Source organism: Spinacia oleracea, chromosome 3, assembly GCF_020520425.1.
Source record: "Spinacia oleracea cultivar Varoflay chromosome 3, BTI_SOV_V1, whole genome shotgun sequence".
NCBI classification, from domain to species: Eukaryota; Viridiplantae; Streptophyta; class Magnoliopsida; order Caryophyllales; family Amaranthaceae; genus Spinacia; species Spinacia oleracea.
Genome location: NC_079489.1, coordinates 54,507,271 through 54,519,813, shown reverse-complemented (window position 1 = coordinate 54,519,813; position 12,543 = coordinate 54,507,271). Strand labels below are relative to the sequence as shown.

At 34.4% G+C, this 12,543-nt stretch overlaps 1 protein-coding gene across 3 annotated transcripts; it reads left to right on the top strand.

Moving 5' to 3' along the window:
• The first annotated feature begins 5,642 nt into the window (after positions 1 to 5,642).
• Positions 5,643 to 11,638, top strand: LOC110779931 (uncharacterized). Of its 3 annotated transcripts, none has more exons than XR_008930513.1 (5): positions 5,643 to 5,789; positions 6,043 to 6,070; positions 6,893 to 7,479; positions 10,801 to 10,902; positions 10,989 to 11,638. XR_008930513.1 is itself a non-coding variant. In XM_056840318.1 (5 exons), exons 3-5 carry the CDS (start codon positions 7,219 to 7,221, stop codon positions 11,037 to 11,039), a joined length of 414 nt encoding a protein of 137 aa, XP_056696296.1. In that variant the 5' UTR covers positions 5,643 to 5,789; positions 6,043 to 6,070; positions 7,195 to 7,218; the 3' UTR covers positions 11,040 to 11,638. The 3 variants fall into 3 exon arrangements, 1 of the variants encoding a protein (XP_056696296.1); XR_008930512.1 differs by having other exon boundaries at positions 6,264 to 7,479; XM_056840318.1 differs by having other exon boundaries at positions 7,195 to 7,479.
• Positions 11,639 to 12,543: the final 905 nt, after the last annotated feature.

Here is a 12,543-nt window from a genome sequence, read left to right as displayed (position 1 = left end):
TGTCATTTTCTTTGTTTCGATAATTTTATAGAATAATTATTTTAGTTTTCGTTATTTATTTTCTGTTTTTCTCTATTTAGTTATTAATTTTAACTTTATTATTATTATTATTTATTTTATTTTTCTATTTCTTGTTTCTCTCCTATTTTCCATTTCTATTTTGTGTAGGTGCATGTTGTTTGGGAATCGGAATACAAGCTTAAAGGCCGGTCAAGAAAAGTCAACGGCTCAAAGAACAACAAACTACAACAAGCCAACACAACAAGCCAACACTCCTATCCTACACCACCTTATTTATCTATCCTACACCACACCTCACATCACCTCCTCCTTGCTGGCTGCCCTTCCTCGCCAGCACTGCAGTTGTCTTCTCACCTCAAACCCACTACAATCACCACACTCTCCTTCCTCGCCCAATATCACAGCAAAAACACAATCAAAATCAATCAAAATCGAACCCAGAAAACAGAGGAGGAATTGGGTTCGTTCGAACCCGTATTTATGTTCGACCGAACCCAAAATTTAAAGTTCCTGCAAGTCTGAGGTCCGGCTGAACTTCCTTTATGTTCGGACGAACATTTGAGCGCGAAGTCAATGTACGGATTAATGAAGATCGATGGCTACGATTTGATTTGATAATCAACGAATGCGATGCTTTATTGATTATTAAGAGCAACGAAATTTGAGCGCTGATTTGATGAAGATGATGATGGATTGATGATTTTTGTAACACCCTAATAATTCCTTGCTTTTATAAAACCATTTTCCAACTTAAAATAAAGGAATTACTAAAGTATTACCGCCACCGTGATAACGGTTAAAGCTATTACCAGAATTACGCAGCGGAATTTAATGTTAACTAACTTTCAAACCATTATAAATAATATTTATTGAGGCCTCCTACAAGTTGGAAATATAACGGCCCAAAACCAAAGTATTAAAAATCCATAAACTCCAAAACATAATTAAAGTATAATTTGAAATAGTTTAAAAGCACAAAAGAATGCAACTCTCTCAACCATCCCAAGCTACATGATTTCGATCGTACTTTGATCTACCAACCTGCTAAATTAATCTACTCCCCAACAATGCAAGTGCAAATGGTGGATCACCATAGGGTCATTAAGGTGAAGGCCATGACCAAAAGACACAAAGCACGTAATCAGCAAAAGCTGAGTACTTACAAGGCTAGAGTGAAATAAAACTATAGACATGCATCACTCGCTAAAGTACTAATCAACATGCAAAAGCCATTTAATAAATAACAAACGAATCATGAATACAAGACTCGACTCTTGACTCGACTCTTGACTCACAATTTAATTAGAATAAGCTTCGAACGGGCCAAAAGAATATTCCATAAAGGAAGGGTGTTGGGAGCCTACCAAACACCAAATAATAAATAATAATATCGGACCATACCAAGTGTCGGGCCATACCGACGGAATTCCAGCGCATAATTTAAATGAAACAACGTCTTGTATCATTAGTAGGAGATCAAGCATTCCGGCAAGTCTCCCCCCATTGTTCATACTCAAGGTATATACGTTCCAAGAGTTTTGAAGCTTGTTATGGTTGCCCTTTATGTTTATTAATATTTTATTAAGGCGAACTCGAGACTCAAACAAACATACATTTAATAAACAACAACCAAAACAGTCTCATTTTAATCCTTTAGGACTTGTGATCAATAAATCCAGACGTAGTGAAATTACTACCAAGTTCCTTCTCACAAAAAGGTGAGATTCCACATCATGCCTATTAACATGAGGGTTGTGCCCTTGCACGACAAATCCTAATTCATTTCATACAAAATATTCCCAACCGAACCCTACATGTGCGGTGGCTTACGTGAGCAAACCCTTCACATGTGGTAAAATAAATAGTGCAACGAGGCACGAATAATTGGCTCAAAAGTATGCTAGACATCCCGTACAATAGCATACAAATAAATAATCCATCCCTTGCATGTGAAACAAAACATACATGCATAAATATTGAACAACATGATTGACAATGAAATCTATACTCACAATAGTCCCAACATTCTTGTTCAACCAACGAATCAATAATTCCAATAATAAATATCCACATGATCGTTCACCAAACCGAATATAAATTCACCAAGTTCACATAATATAATTCACATCAATAACAATCATGTAATGTCCCTTGACAAATAATGTGGTCGCCCTAGACTTGTACGTACCTGGAGTACCTAAGTACGGGGACCACTGTGCGAATCACAACTTACTAGAAATCAACTCCTATAAACACAATGGAGAAACTTAATTATTATCCATGCTTACTAAATTTCCAGCAACTTTGTTTAGTTTTAAAACACTTGAATTAATTAGAACTTAAACGTTCATAAATAAAATAATAGTCTCAATCAATCGTTTAAAACCCTAGCATGAAATTAATTTATTTTCATGCATAAAACTATTAAAAATCGACGTTTTAAGTCTTTATAATATTCTGAAAAATATAATTGATTATCATAATTAAATTCACCATCTAATTATGCTAATCAATCACCCATAAGGCTTAGATTAAAACTCTAATCATAGTTTGTAATTAAACCATTAAAACTAATAAAAAGTGAAGCTTTAATATATATTTCAAATCTGAAAATTATAATATTTCAATCCAAAACATTCTTCAATAATTCAAACATACAAATCCTCAAAATTCGGTGTTCATAACCGATCCCAGCATTTTAATTTAACAAAACCAATAATATTAATATAATTTAAAATACGAAATTGAAATAGAATAGGTAAGGAAGAAGAGAATTATACCAATCCGGCCTATAGCACGGTACAATCACGAATTGAATGTGATTGGGCGAAAAAAGAATTAACGGAACACAAACAAACACACAACACACACGAAGGGTGTGTTGCGTGTGCGGACAACGAACAAGCAAGCAACATGGGTGGTGAGGGCTCGGCGCATCAGGCACGAGAGGAAGGAGAGAGGCGAGTGTGCGAGTGTGTATGGGCGAGGGCACCACAACACAGCAACAACACACGGCAACAACAGCAACCACAACCACTACAAAAATGAGAGCCTTTTAGAAACAAAGTTTGGCAACTGAGTTTTGTAATGTTGCTAAATAGAAACCCGTTTTTTTTAGTTGCCAAGTTCAAATGTTAGCAACGACATTTCTACTTGTTGCCATTGGAAACCAATTTTCTTACTATTTATTGCTAGATGGCATCATATATTTGATTTGTTGCGAATGGAAACAAATTATTTTTAATATTGTTGCTAGATAGCATCATAGTTTTGATTTGTTTCCATTTAGTAACAAAACATGGCAACGAGTACTTGATTTGTTGCCATTAGAAACAAGTCATTTTGGTATTTGTTGCTAAAATATGGAATTATATTTTTTTAAATAGATTAAAAAAAATAGTTTTAGCAACACAATGTGGAAACAAATGTTTGATTTGTTGCCATTGAAAATAAGTTGTTTTACTATTTGTTGCTAACATGGCATCAGATTTTTATTTTGTTTCCATTAGAAACAAGTTATGTTAAAATTTGTTGCTACTTTATGTGTATATATTTCCGCAGACGTGGAACGTCGTCTAATCAATTTTAGCAACCAACTATGAAAACATGTATTTGTTTTGTTGCAAATGGAAACACAATATTTTTATTATTTGTTGCGAGATGACATCATAAATTTGATTTGTTTCCATTTAGTAACAAAACATGGCAACGAGTACTTGATTTGTTGTCATTAGAAACCAACCACTTAACTATTGTTGCTAAAACATGGAATCAGATTTATTTTTTTAAAAAGATAAAAAATAAATAGTTTTAGCAATACGATGTGAAAACAAATGTTTGATTTGATATATTGTCATTGAAAACAAGCTGTATTATTATCCGGTGCTAACATGACACAAGATTTTTAATTTTTCCATTAGAAACAATTTATTTTAAAATTTTTTGCTAAATTATATGGAGATTTCGTTACAGTCAAAAAGTTCGTTGAATCCGTTTTCAACAACCTATGGCAAGTAATTTTTATTGTTTGCTTCTATAATGACCTTAAATCTTAATTTTATATATTGGTTGTCAATTCGTTGATAAAATTATAAAGCTATTCGAACAGTTTTAGCAACATGCAAAAATAACGTTCATATATAGACAATATGATTTATTGTCACGGGAAACAAGTGGTCTTACAATTTTGTTAGATTGACATCAAACTTGTTTTTTACTATTGAAAATTGGTGATTAAATATATTTTTATGATAATTACCTAAAAGTAGTAGGTGTTCATTTCATTAAGTTTGACTAGCCTTATCTGCAAGAATTCAAAGGTCAACGTGTGTAAATGATCTTGGTGATTGTAATATTCTTTCGTGATCATAAAAATAGATAAAATAAAGGTTAAATAATTCTTAATTGTATGAATAAAGGTTAAATAAAGTCTATAGTCATGTGGAAACATAATTTATACATATTTTATATATATTCCATAGTTTATATTCCATACTATGCAGCATTACAGAAAATATATGGATAACGAACATATATAGTTGTAGGGGAAAAACGATAACAAAGTATAAAATCTGGATTTAGTGTATTAATTTTCTAACAGTAGAGAATTGAACCTACGAGTGTAAGGAGTACATATAATTACTTATTGTAATTACCGTGCGATATATAGTACCAGTTTCTACTTTGATCGAGTAGCTAAATTGTAAATTCTTCTCGAGCTTGACTAATGTTCGACCAAGTACAAATCACAACTTAATAAATTATGATTAATAGGTTATGCATGTTAATTAGGTCCATTTAAAATCAGATACGTTAAAAGGTGAATATAACACACCTTATTAATTATCTTAATTAGACTTATCTGAAATTATTAGAACTTATCGATCTCAACTTACTTTTCATGAATTAAGTAAACATCTATAACTATAACTAAAACAGACCATCCTTACATCAAATTTATACACGTGTACGTTAACCGAGTAATAACTATAATTTTAGCAATAAACAAATAAAATTATATATGTTGTGCAATTACTCCATATGACTTACCTAGTAAGATGAACAAAACACTATCTTTATAAAACCGTAGTAATTATATGTAAAATATTATGATTCATTTGATTGATCTAGAGTCCTTAGTTTTTCATAGTGACCAATATTTACAAATGAAATTCAAATATCTCAAACATGGAAATTCAAATATTATTAGTGAAACTTAGTCTTACATATCTTTTCAAACGATTACTCACTTGAATTTATGCAAACTTATTTGAACTTGTTTTTAATTATACTTTGAACTTGGGTAGCCGTTCATGAAATTATTGATTTTGACTAGATTCTTTTATATTATTAAAACTGATTTTAGTGATTGAAAACTAATTTACTTTCCCTTCAAAAAAAAATAAAAAAAAATTTACTTATATAACTTATAATAATTACCATATTTTTATTTATTGCCATTGAAAATATATTATTTTACCATCTTTTAAACAAATTTTAAAAATATAACTTTTTAGGTAGTTTTAATTTTGGCGGAATTTCCAAAAAAATTGCCGCCTAAAACATTAAGTTATTAAAAAGATAAACTCCAAAAAAAAGGAGATGAAATAACTAACTAGCACAAAGCCCTAGGAATCACTTTGAGTTTCTCACCACCGTCTGCAATTCACCAAAAACACAAACTCACCGTATTGCTCCTCCCCGCCTTCTCCTTTCTCATCCCGTTCTCTCACGCCGCCGTGGATACTTCCGGAACCGGCGCTTATTAGGTACGTAACTCTTCTCCTTCTTCCTCATCTACTCTGTTTAATCGGTTTTAAAATTTTAAAGGGTAGGTTTCAATTGATAAACGAATTGATTCTTGATTGAATTTAATTAGGAAAAGGGATATTCTGAATGGATTAAACTCAAATGATTTTGGATAGAAACCTGTAAACGAGTTTAATCTATCTCAATTCTAACAACTAATTTTCCTATTTTTCTTTGTCATCGTCGGGTGGCATCATACGGGATTCCGACCAGTCTTGCTTTGCTAATTGTGGGTTTCCAGGTATTTATTTTTATCCTTAATTATTAAAATTGTGTCATTTTTATTTATTTATTTATTTAAGTTCAGTTAGAGTGTTCCTCTGTTTTTTTTTAAAATTGATTTTCTGAGTTGTGTGTTTGAATTAGTGTTAATGGATGGGTTGATACACTGCCAAATGGAAACCTGATGATATCACTACCATTAATCTGAGCAGGTTCCAAGATTTAGCCTGCGTGAAGAGGTCTGTGGGGGCAACTTTTTTACCGGCTGGGGTTTGGTAGGAGGCTGGGGTTTGGTAGGAGGTTGGGGTGTGACAGCGGTGTGACAGCATCCTGCACATGACAGTATTTCTGGTCAATTAAAAGGTTGCTAGTTAAGGGGGCTAGAAGAATTAGTTCAATAGTTTGTTTTTTTGATATTTGAGTTGGGTTTTAGTCTACAGTTGCTAGTTCCAATAGTAGATTTTCAGAAGCGAAATTGTAATAAGTGTTTAGTTGGCTGAGCAGTGCTCTGAAAATCGTTGCACTTTGTTAGGATTCGAATTTGCCTTGCCAATATGTTGGAGCTTAGATTCTTGCTGGATTTGTAAGTTTAGTGTGTTAGATTAGACTTGCATTAGACAGTCCATAGAGTGGCAAGTAACAAGTTCATTGGAGCTAGGATTGCTGGTTGGTCAGTTGTTAACTTTTTCGAGCATGTTCTTGGGAGTGCGGGAATCTGAATCAGTCTATCTTCTTAAGTTTATGATGTGTGTTTAGATTTACTATTTGGTGTTCAAATTCACATTCTGCTAAGTTCTGAACCTCAGTTTGTTGATCTAGTTCTGTTTGTTGCTGTGTTCAGTAATGTTCTACTGGTTTCTACCTGAAACGTTGACTTGTGTGTTAAGGCCAATGTTGACTATGCTGGATGTGCTGCTGCTTTCTGATCTGTTATTTTTCTAAGTTGTTTGCCTCTGTACTGTCATACCTGCCTCACAAGACTACTACCACTGTTATTGTTGTTGTGTTCATCATCATCATCATAATTACTATCAGTTGCATTCTCTGATAGTTTACGGGAATGTACATGAGGCTACTTTGTTTCTTTCATTTGAATTTTAGGGTCCTTAGTATAACAATTGGTTCTTTCATGCTTAATAAAAGACAAAGTTCTCTTGGGATCCTTCGATGGCTATAATGGTAAAGAAAGGATGGCGACAAAAGTGTTCTAGGCGGCTTTCGGGTGTAGTGTGTAAGATGTTTAGGACGAAAGGCTACCGTGCTAAATGGTGTCACCCAAGCATTAGGAAACGACTTGCAGCGTTGAGAGCAACTGAGGCCTTCAAAAAGAAATCTGATCAATGTTCTATTAACAGAAAGAAGCCCGGAAAAGCAACTCCTATCCATTGCCAAGGATCTAAATCATCTGAGCAAATTAGGATTGAACTGGTATGTCTTCTACCACATATTCAACTTGAATTCATTATCTAATGATCTGCCTGATGTATCTGCTTCGTGCATGCCATTCTAAGTTTATACCTGTTGCTACTGTTCCGAATGTCCGGCCTTGTGGCACAATTAGTTGATCTTTTAGCTGTTGTTCTGATAAACTTGGTCTGCTAAGTTCTGAACTTCAGTTTGCTTATCTACTTCTGTTTGTTGCTGTTTCGAATTTTTTAATTAGCATTCACAAATCAGTGCCTGATTCTATCAATATTCAGTATTTGGTGACTTACTGATTATTTTAGCTGGAGGAGTTCTTTGTTTTGTTTTCAATGGTCATGCAGTTGCTTTCTCGGTGGTTGAATAATGGGTGATCAAGTAGGTTGTTTTGGAATTCTGACTGCAGTATGTGGTGTCCGTATTCTTCTCCTCCCGTTTAATCATGGACCTATTTTCTTCATGTATAGGAAATTGAATTCATGTGATTTGGGATGATTTGTGAATCTTTATAGTCATTTTTCTGATTGTTGGTTTATATGTCGTAAAGTCAAATCATCCACTTCTTGATTCAGTGCTTGATCCACTGCCTGATTCTATCAATATTTCAGTATTCAGTGCCTACTCGCATCTCAATTCAGTGCCTACTTGCATCTCAAGTCAAGTCTGTAACGTTTCCTTGTTATTCTATGAAATCAAAACACGCCAACCACCATACTGCCGAAAGATTTAGAGTTTCCAAGAATCTCCTTTACTCATGTTAACTCCTGCTAACTCCTGTTAAGCCAAAAACAAATGCACCCTTTTTACCTTCCTTAAAGGGATCAACACAAACAGACCAACAAAACAGACTAGAAAAAGATAAGCAGTCATCCATCCAACTTTCAAATCCTTATAACTTGCTGGAGAATTCCCTTCCATGTTAACTCCTGCTAACTCATAAGTCTTCTTGATCAATCCCAAAAGATAAGACCCAAATCCACCTGTTACATCAAAGAAAAAACATGATCATATATAAATCTGATTTTGATCTGTTTATTCCATGGTTATGAACTCAAGAGACTATTCTCGTCAGGTTTATGTGTTAACAGGAAATGTTTATTATGCAGAATCAGTTTTTAACAGATGCATAGATGGAAAACCCCCATTTATATTGTTTTATCGAGGATTTATCAAAAACCTTTCTGAAACTCTGAGTGATAGAAGTAACATACGTCCAACACTGAGAGGACAAATATATAATTGTTATAATCTAACTGTAATACTAACAGCAACTAGCTACTTTCTCTAATCTTTTTCCAAAGTAAATCCATTACTTTTTTTTTGATTGTTATATTACACTTTTCCTTTCATCCTAACTTTCTTATAAATAGTTTCCTTTCATCCTAACTTTCCTTACAAACAGAATATTTAGGTTTGAAGAGTGGGTAGGCCTGAGGACGTCGAAGAAGGGTTCCTCTAATTCCACAAATGGTCCCGATATATGTTGAAGTTCAGCTTAGTCTAGGTGATCAGATTGAGATTATATGTGCTCCAAGGTGAAGTTGATACTTGAACTGCTAGTTTTTTGGGGGGAGGGGGGAGGGAGTGGTGGTGGGTATGGAGTGATTGGGTTATTACCATCTTCTTAAGAGTAAGCAGTAAAACACCGGTTGGAACACTGTATGAGATTACAGTCTGGGCGTAAGAAATGTTCTGGGACCACCTTATTCTAGATTCACCTTCTCCGCAATTGCAAGTCACCCTCCCTGCAGGAATTAGTTCATCTCTAGGTTATAATAGATCCCTAGTTCCATGGTAGGATGTTGACACTTTGAGTTGCCAAACAGATCAAGATACTTGCCTTTGCACCAAGTGCTTTCAAACCTGGTTTACATCCACAGGGCCACAGACCCACAGTAATCATATGAGCTAGGAAAGAGTACACGCTGTTCCACACGGGTACTCTCTTGAAATTAAGGCCACTATATTTGATTGGTTGAGTGACCTGACCTAGCTAATAGGGAACTAACTTTTAAGTATGAGTAGAACCATCGACCAGACTGTAACAATTTATCTGGTGCAAAACAGCTTTAGGGATCTGGAAGAAAATGGCTGAAAACACATGTAAATCACCTTAGTATAACTAATAAGATTGTGAAGATGATCATTAGTGTCAAGATTAATACCACTCATGTAAATCTCATTAGTGTTAAGATCAGTACCACTCATGTAAATCTCAGACTTGGAGAAACTTCCTACAAATCAGGATATATCAGGAAAATCATTGAAGAGTCTTCTAAAAGCAGCGACAGAAGGCAACGGCATTTGCTGACAACATGCCATCTATGATTAGATTTTCTATACATGGGATATCAGACCAGGAGAACTCTTTAGTTCTCCACATTTCAGCTTATCCTATTTTGTCATGCCTACTGAATTTCTATCTTTTCATGTTAATAGTAGCTTTGATGCGGATCACTCATTTTATCAGCATACTGTACTCTAAATATAAAGTGCAAGTAAATGTTAATGCATATACATATTGTTAATTACATCTCTTCTTTCTGCGAATATGGTTGCTTTCATACCTTATCCTCTAACATCAGGTTGTAAATGATGAGCTCATTGACCCCTTTGGAATTCCTCACGAGGCTAAGCACCGAGGCCTCTTTGAAATTTATTGTGATTCATTGTTGGTATCATCACTGCTGTAAATTGTATGTCTCCATCAAATCTGTGCATCCAGAACATAACTGCCAAACTGATGACAAATGGACAAACTTTCTCTAATATTTTTCCTCATCATGAATGTGTTATTATTCTTTGTCATCTGGGGAATGCTTAATGTCTAAGAACTGCGCACAATTCGCTTAATCCTCAGATCTGCGATAAAGTGTTATACAATAAAAACGTGGCTGCTGACATATAATTGTTACATTCTGCTCTGTATTCTCTACTCTCGTATTTATAGCCATTAGATCAGCAAGTTTGTTTGTTTGCATCCCTTAAACGAGTGTCCCCTGCAATCAGTTATAATATGAGCTATGAATCTGAAGTGCTAGAGCTATGAGGCAGATAGGCTAGGCTATGAATCTGAAGTAGCAAGCCTATCAGTAGGCTTGTGTATACTTGATTGTATTCATATAATTTTGTTCTGCCTTTAACTTATCCTCAGCTGCTCAGCTTGAAACCAAATAAAATACCATGGAGTTATCCTAGTGTGATATATAAATTATTTTCTTTCCTGTTTCATATAAGATATCTGACTACAATTTGAGATGATTGTCAAATTGGCAGATCAACTTCTTGAAAACTTGTATATTTATATGATTTTCTTGAAATGACCAGGAGAAAAAGTTGTTGCGTCCGCCTACTCCATCCGAGGTGTATTACAAAGGCCATGCTAAAGAGAATGGTGAATTCGTGGACGAGACGTCACGAAAAGTTTGGGTGAGTTCCTACTTATTTAATTTAATGCACATATGCCTTTGTGACAGAAAATGATAAAAAATTACATATTTTCACCTTTTTGGCAGAGTGATTTTCAAAAGCAAGAAATCTACCAACTTGGAGGACGAGAATCCTAAAACAGAGAACGAGTTGTTTTTGGAAGCCTTAGGTGGACGGAAGAATGGGAGAGTGTATGGTCTTGGAAATGCTACTGACAACTTTTATGTGAAACCAAACAACGACCCAAGTTTAAAGAAAGTGCGGAATGAGCTAGTGACTAATTTGACAAGTAATGTTGAACAACTCTCTTCGAAAAATTTGGAACAAGCAAAGGAGATTGAAGAAACAAAGGTAGTCCTAGTTGAAACAACAACGAAGCTCAGTGAAACAGAAAAAAAGCTTGATGAAACAACAAAACAGCTTAAAGAAACAACAGATGCTATGAAGGCTATGCAAGCTCAGATTCTTTTCCTAACTGAAAATGTCATTTTGCGCCAATCTTGAATGCTTATTAGAAGAAATTGCTTTGCTTTGTGTTATTTTTCGCTTGTTGATTGAAACACATTTGGACAATTAGTTTTGCGTAGAGTTTTTTTTTTTTTCTAGTGAAAGTAGGTAAACAATTCTTATATTTAGGGGATTACAGGTTATATATTGCATATCTATGCAATTTTGTTGGGATGAAACTTCTTTTGTAGGGTTTGAATTGATTTTTAATGAAATTTTTTATTATTTATTCGTTGTTGTAAATATTGCATCAATAAATTTGATTTGAATTTATTTCAGAATTTGAAAATAGAGCAGTAAATAAAGCAATAGAAAAAATATTTTGTTGCTAGGTTTGGCAACCAAAAAATATCCAGTGCAAATTTTGTTGCTAGTTTAATAGCTAATGTTAGCAACCAAATATATAATTTGTTGCCATTATTTACAACATAAATAAATAATTTGTAGCTAATGTTAGCAACCAAATAAATAAATTTGTTGCCATTGTTAGCAAGCAAATTTTTTTTTTGTTGCTACTATTAGCAACCAAATAAATAATTTGTTTCTCCTATTAGAAACTAAAATAAATATTCGTTGCCCTTTTTTTAGAAACTAATGTTTAATTTGTTGTTATTTTTAGCAACCAATGTTAATAAGTTATTGCTAGATGTGGCAACGGTTTGTTAATAGTTCGTTGCTATTTGTAGCAACCAAAGTAAAGAATCCGTTGCTAGGGCTGGCAACGTATTCAACGTATTCCTGGCAATGGTAACCAATATGGAAACCATATTCCATGGATGCAAAATGGCAACAAAATAATTTGGGATTTAGTTGCTAATATCATATGGCAACCAGCGTTTTAGTAACCATTATTTTTCGTTTCCAATCCGTTGCTAACTAGACTTAGAAACGGATTTCTTCAAAATAACAACAAATTTGAAGTGTTGCTAAAATGACTTTATTTTGTAGTGAACACGCAAGGTGTGGCTGTGCGGGTAGGTTGCAACGACGAGGGCGAGAGAGGGAGTGTGAGGGACAAAGCACGAGCAACGCAGCAAGGGAGTGCTACGGATGGTGCTCGAAGGCACGGGGTGCAGCAACGAGCAGCAGCGCTCGTGCTGAGTGCTCGGGTTAGGGGCGACGGGCAAGGAGAGA

What these genes read in the sequence shown, in the direction of transcription:
- LOC110779931 (XM_056840318.1), top strand. Translation starts at nt 7,219, where the DNA reads ATGGCTATAATGGTAAAGAAAGGATGGCGACAAAAGTGTTCTAGGCGG. An exon ending in AGCAAATTAGGATTGAACTG is followed by an intron (nt 7,480 to 10,800) that starts GTATGTCTTCTA and finishes TGAAATGACCAG; the next exon opens with GAGAAAAAGTTGTTGCGTCC. An exon ending in AGACGTCACGAAAAGTTTGG is followed by an intron (nt 10,903 to 10,988) that starts GTGAGTTCCTAC and finishes CCTTTTTGGCAG; the next exon opens with AGTGATTTTCAAAAGCAAGA.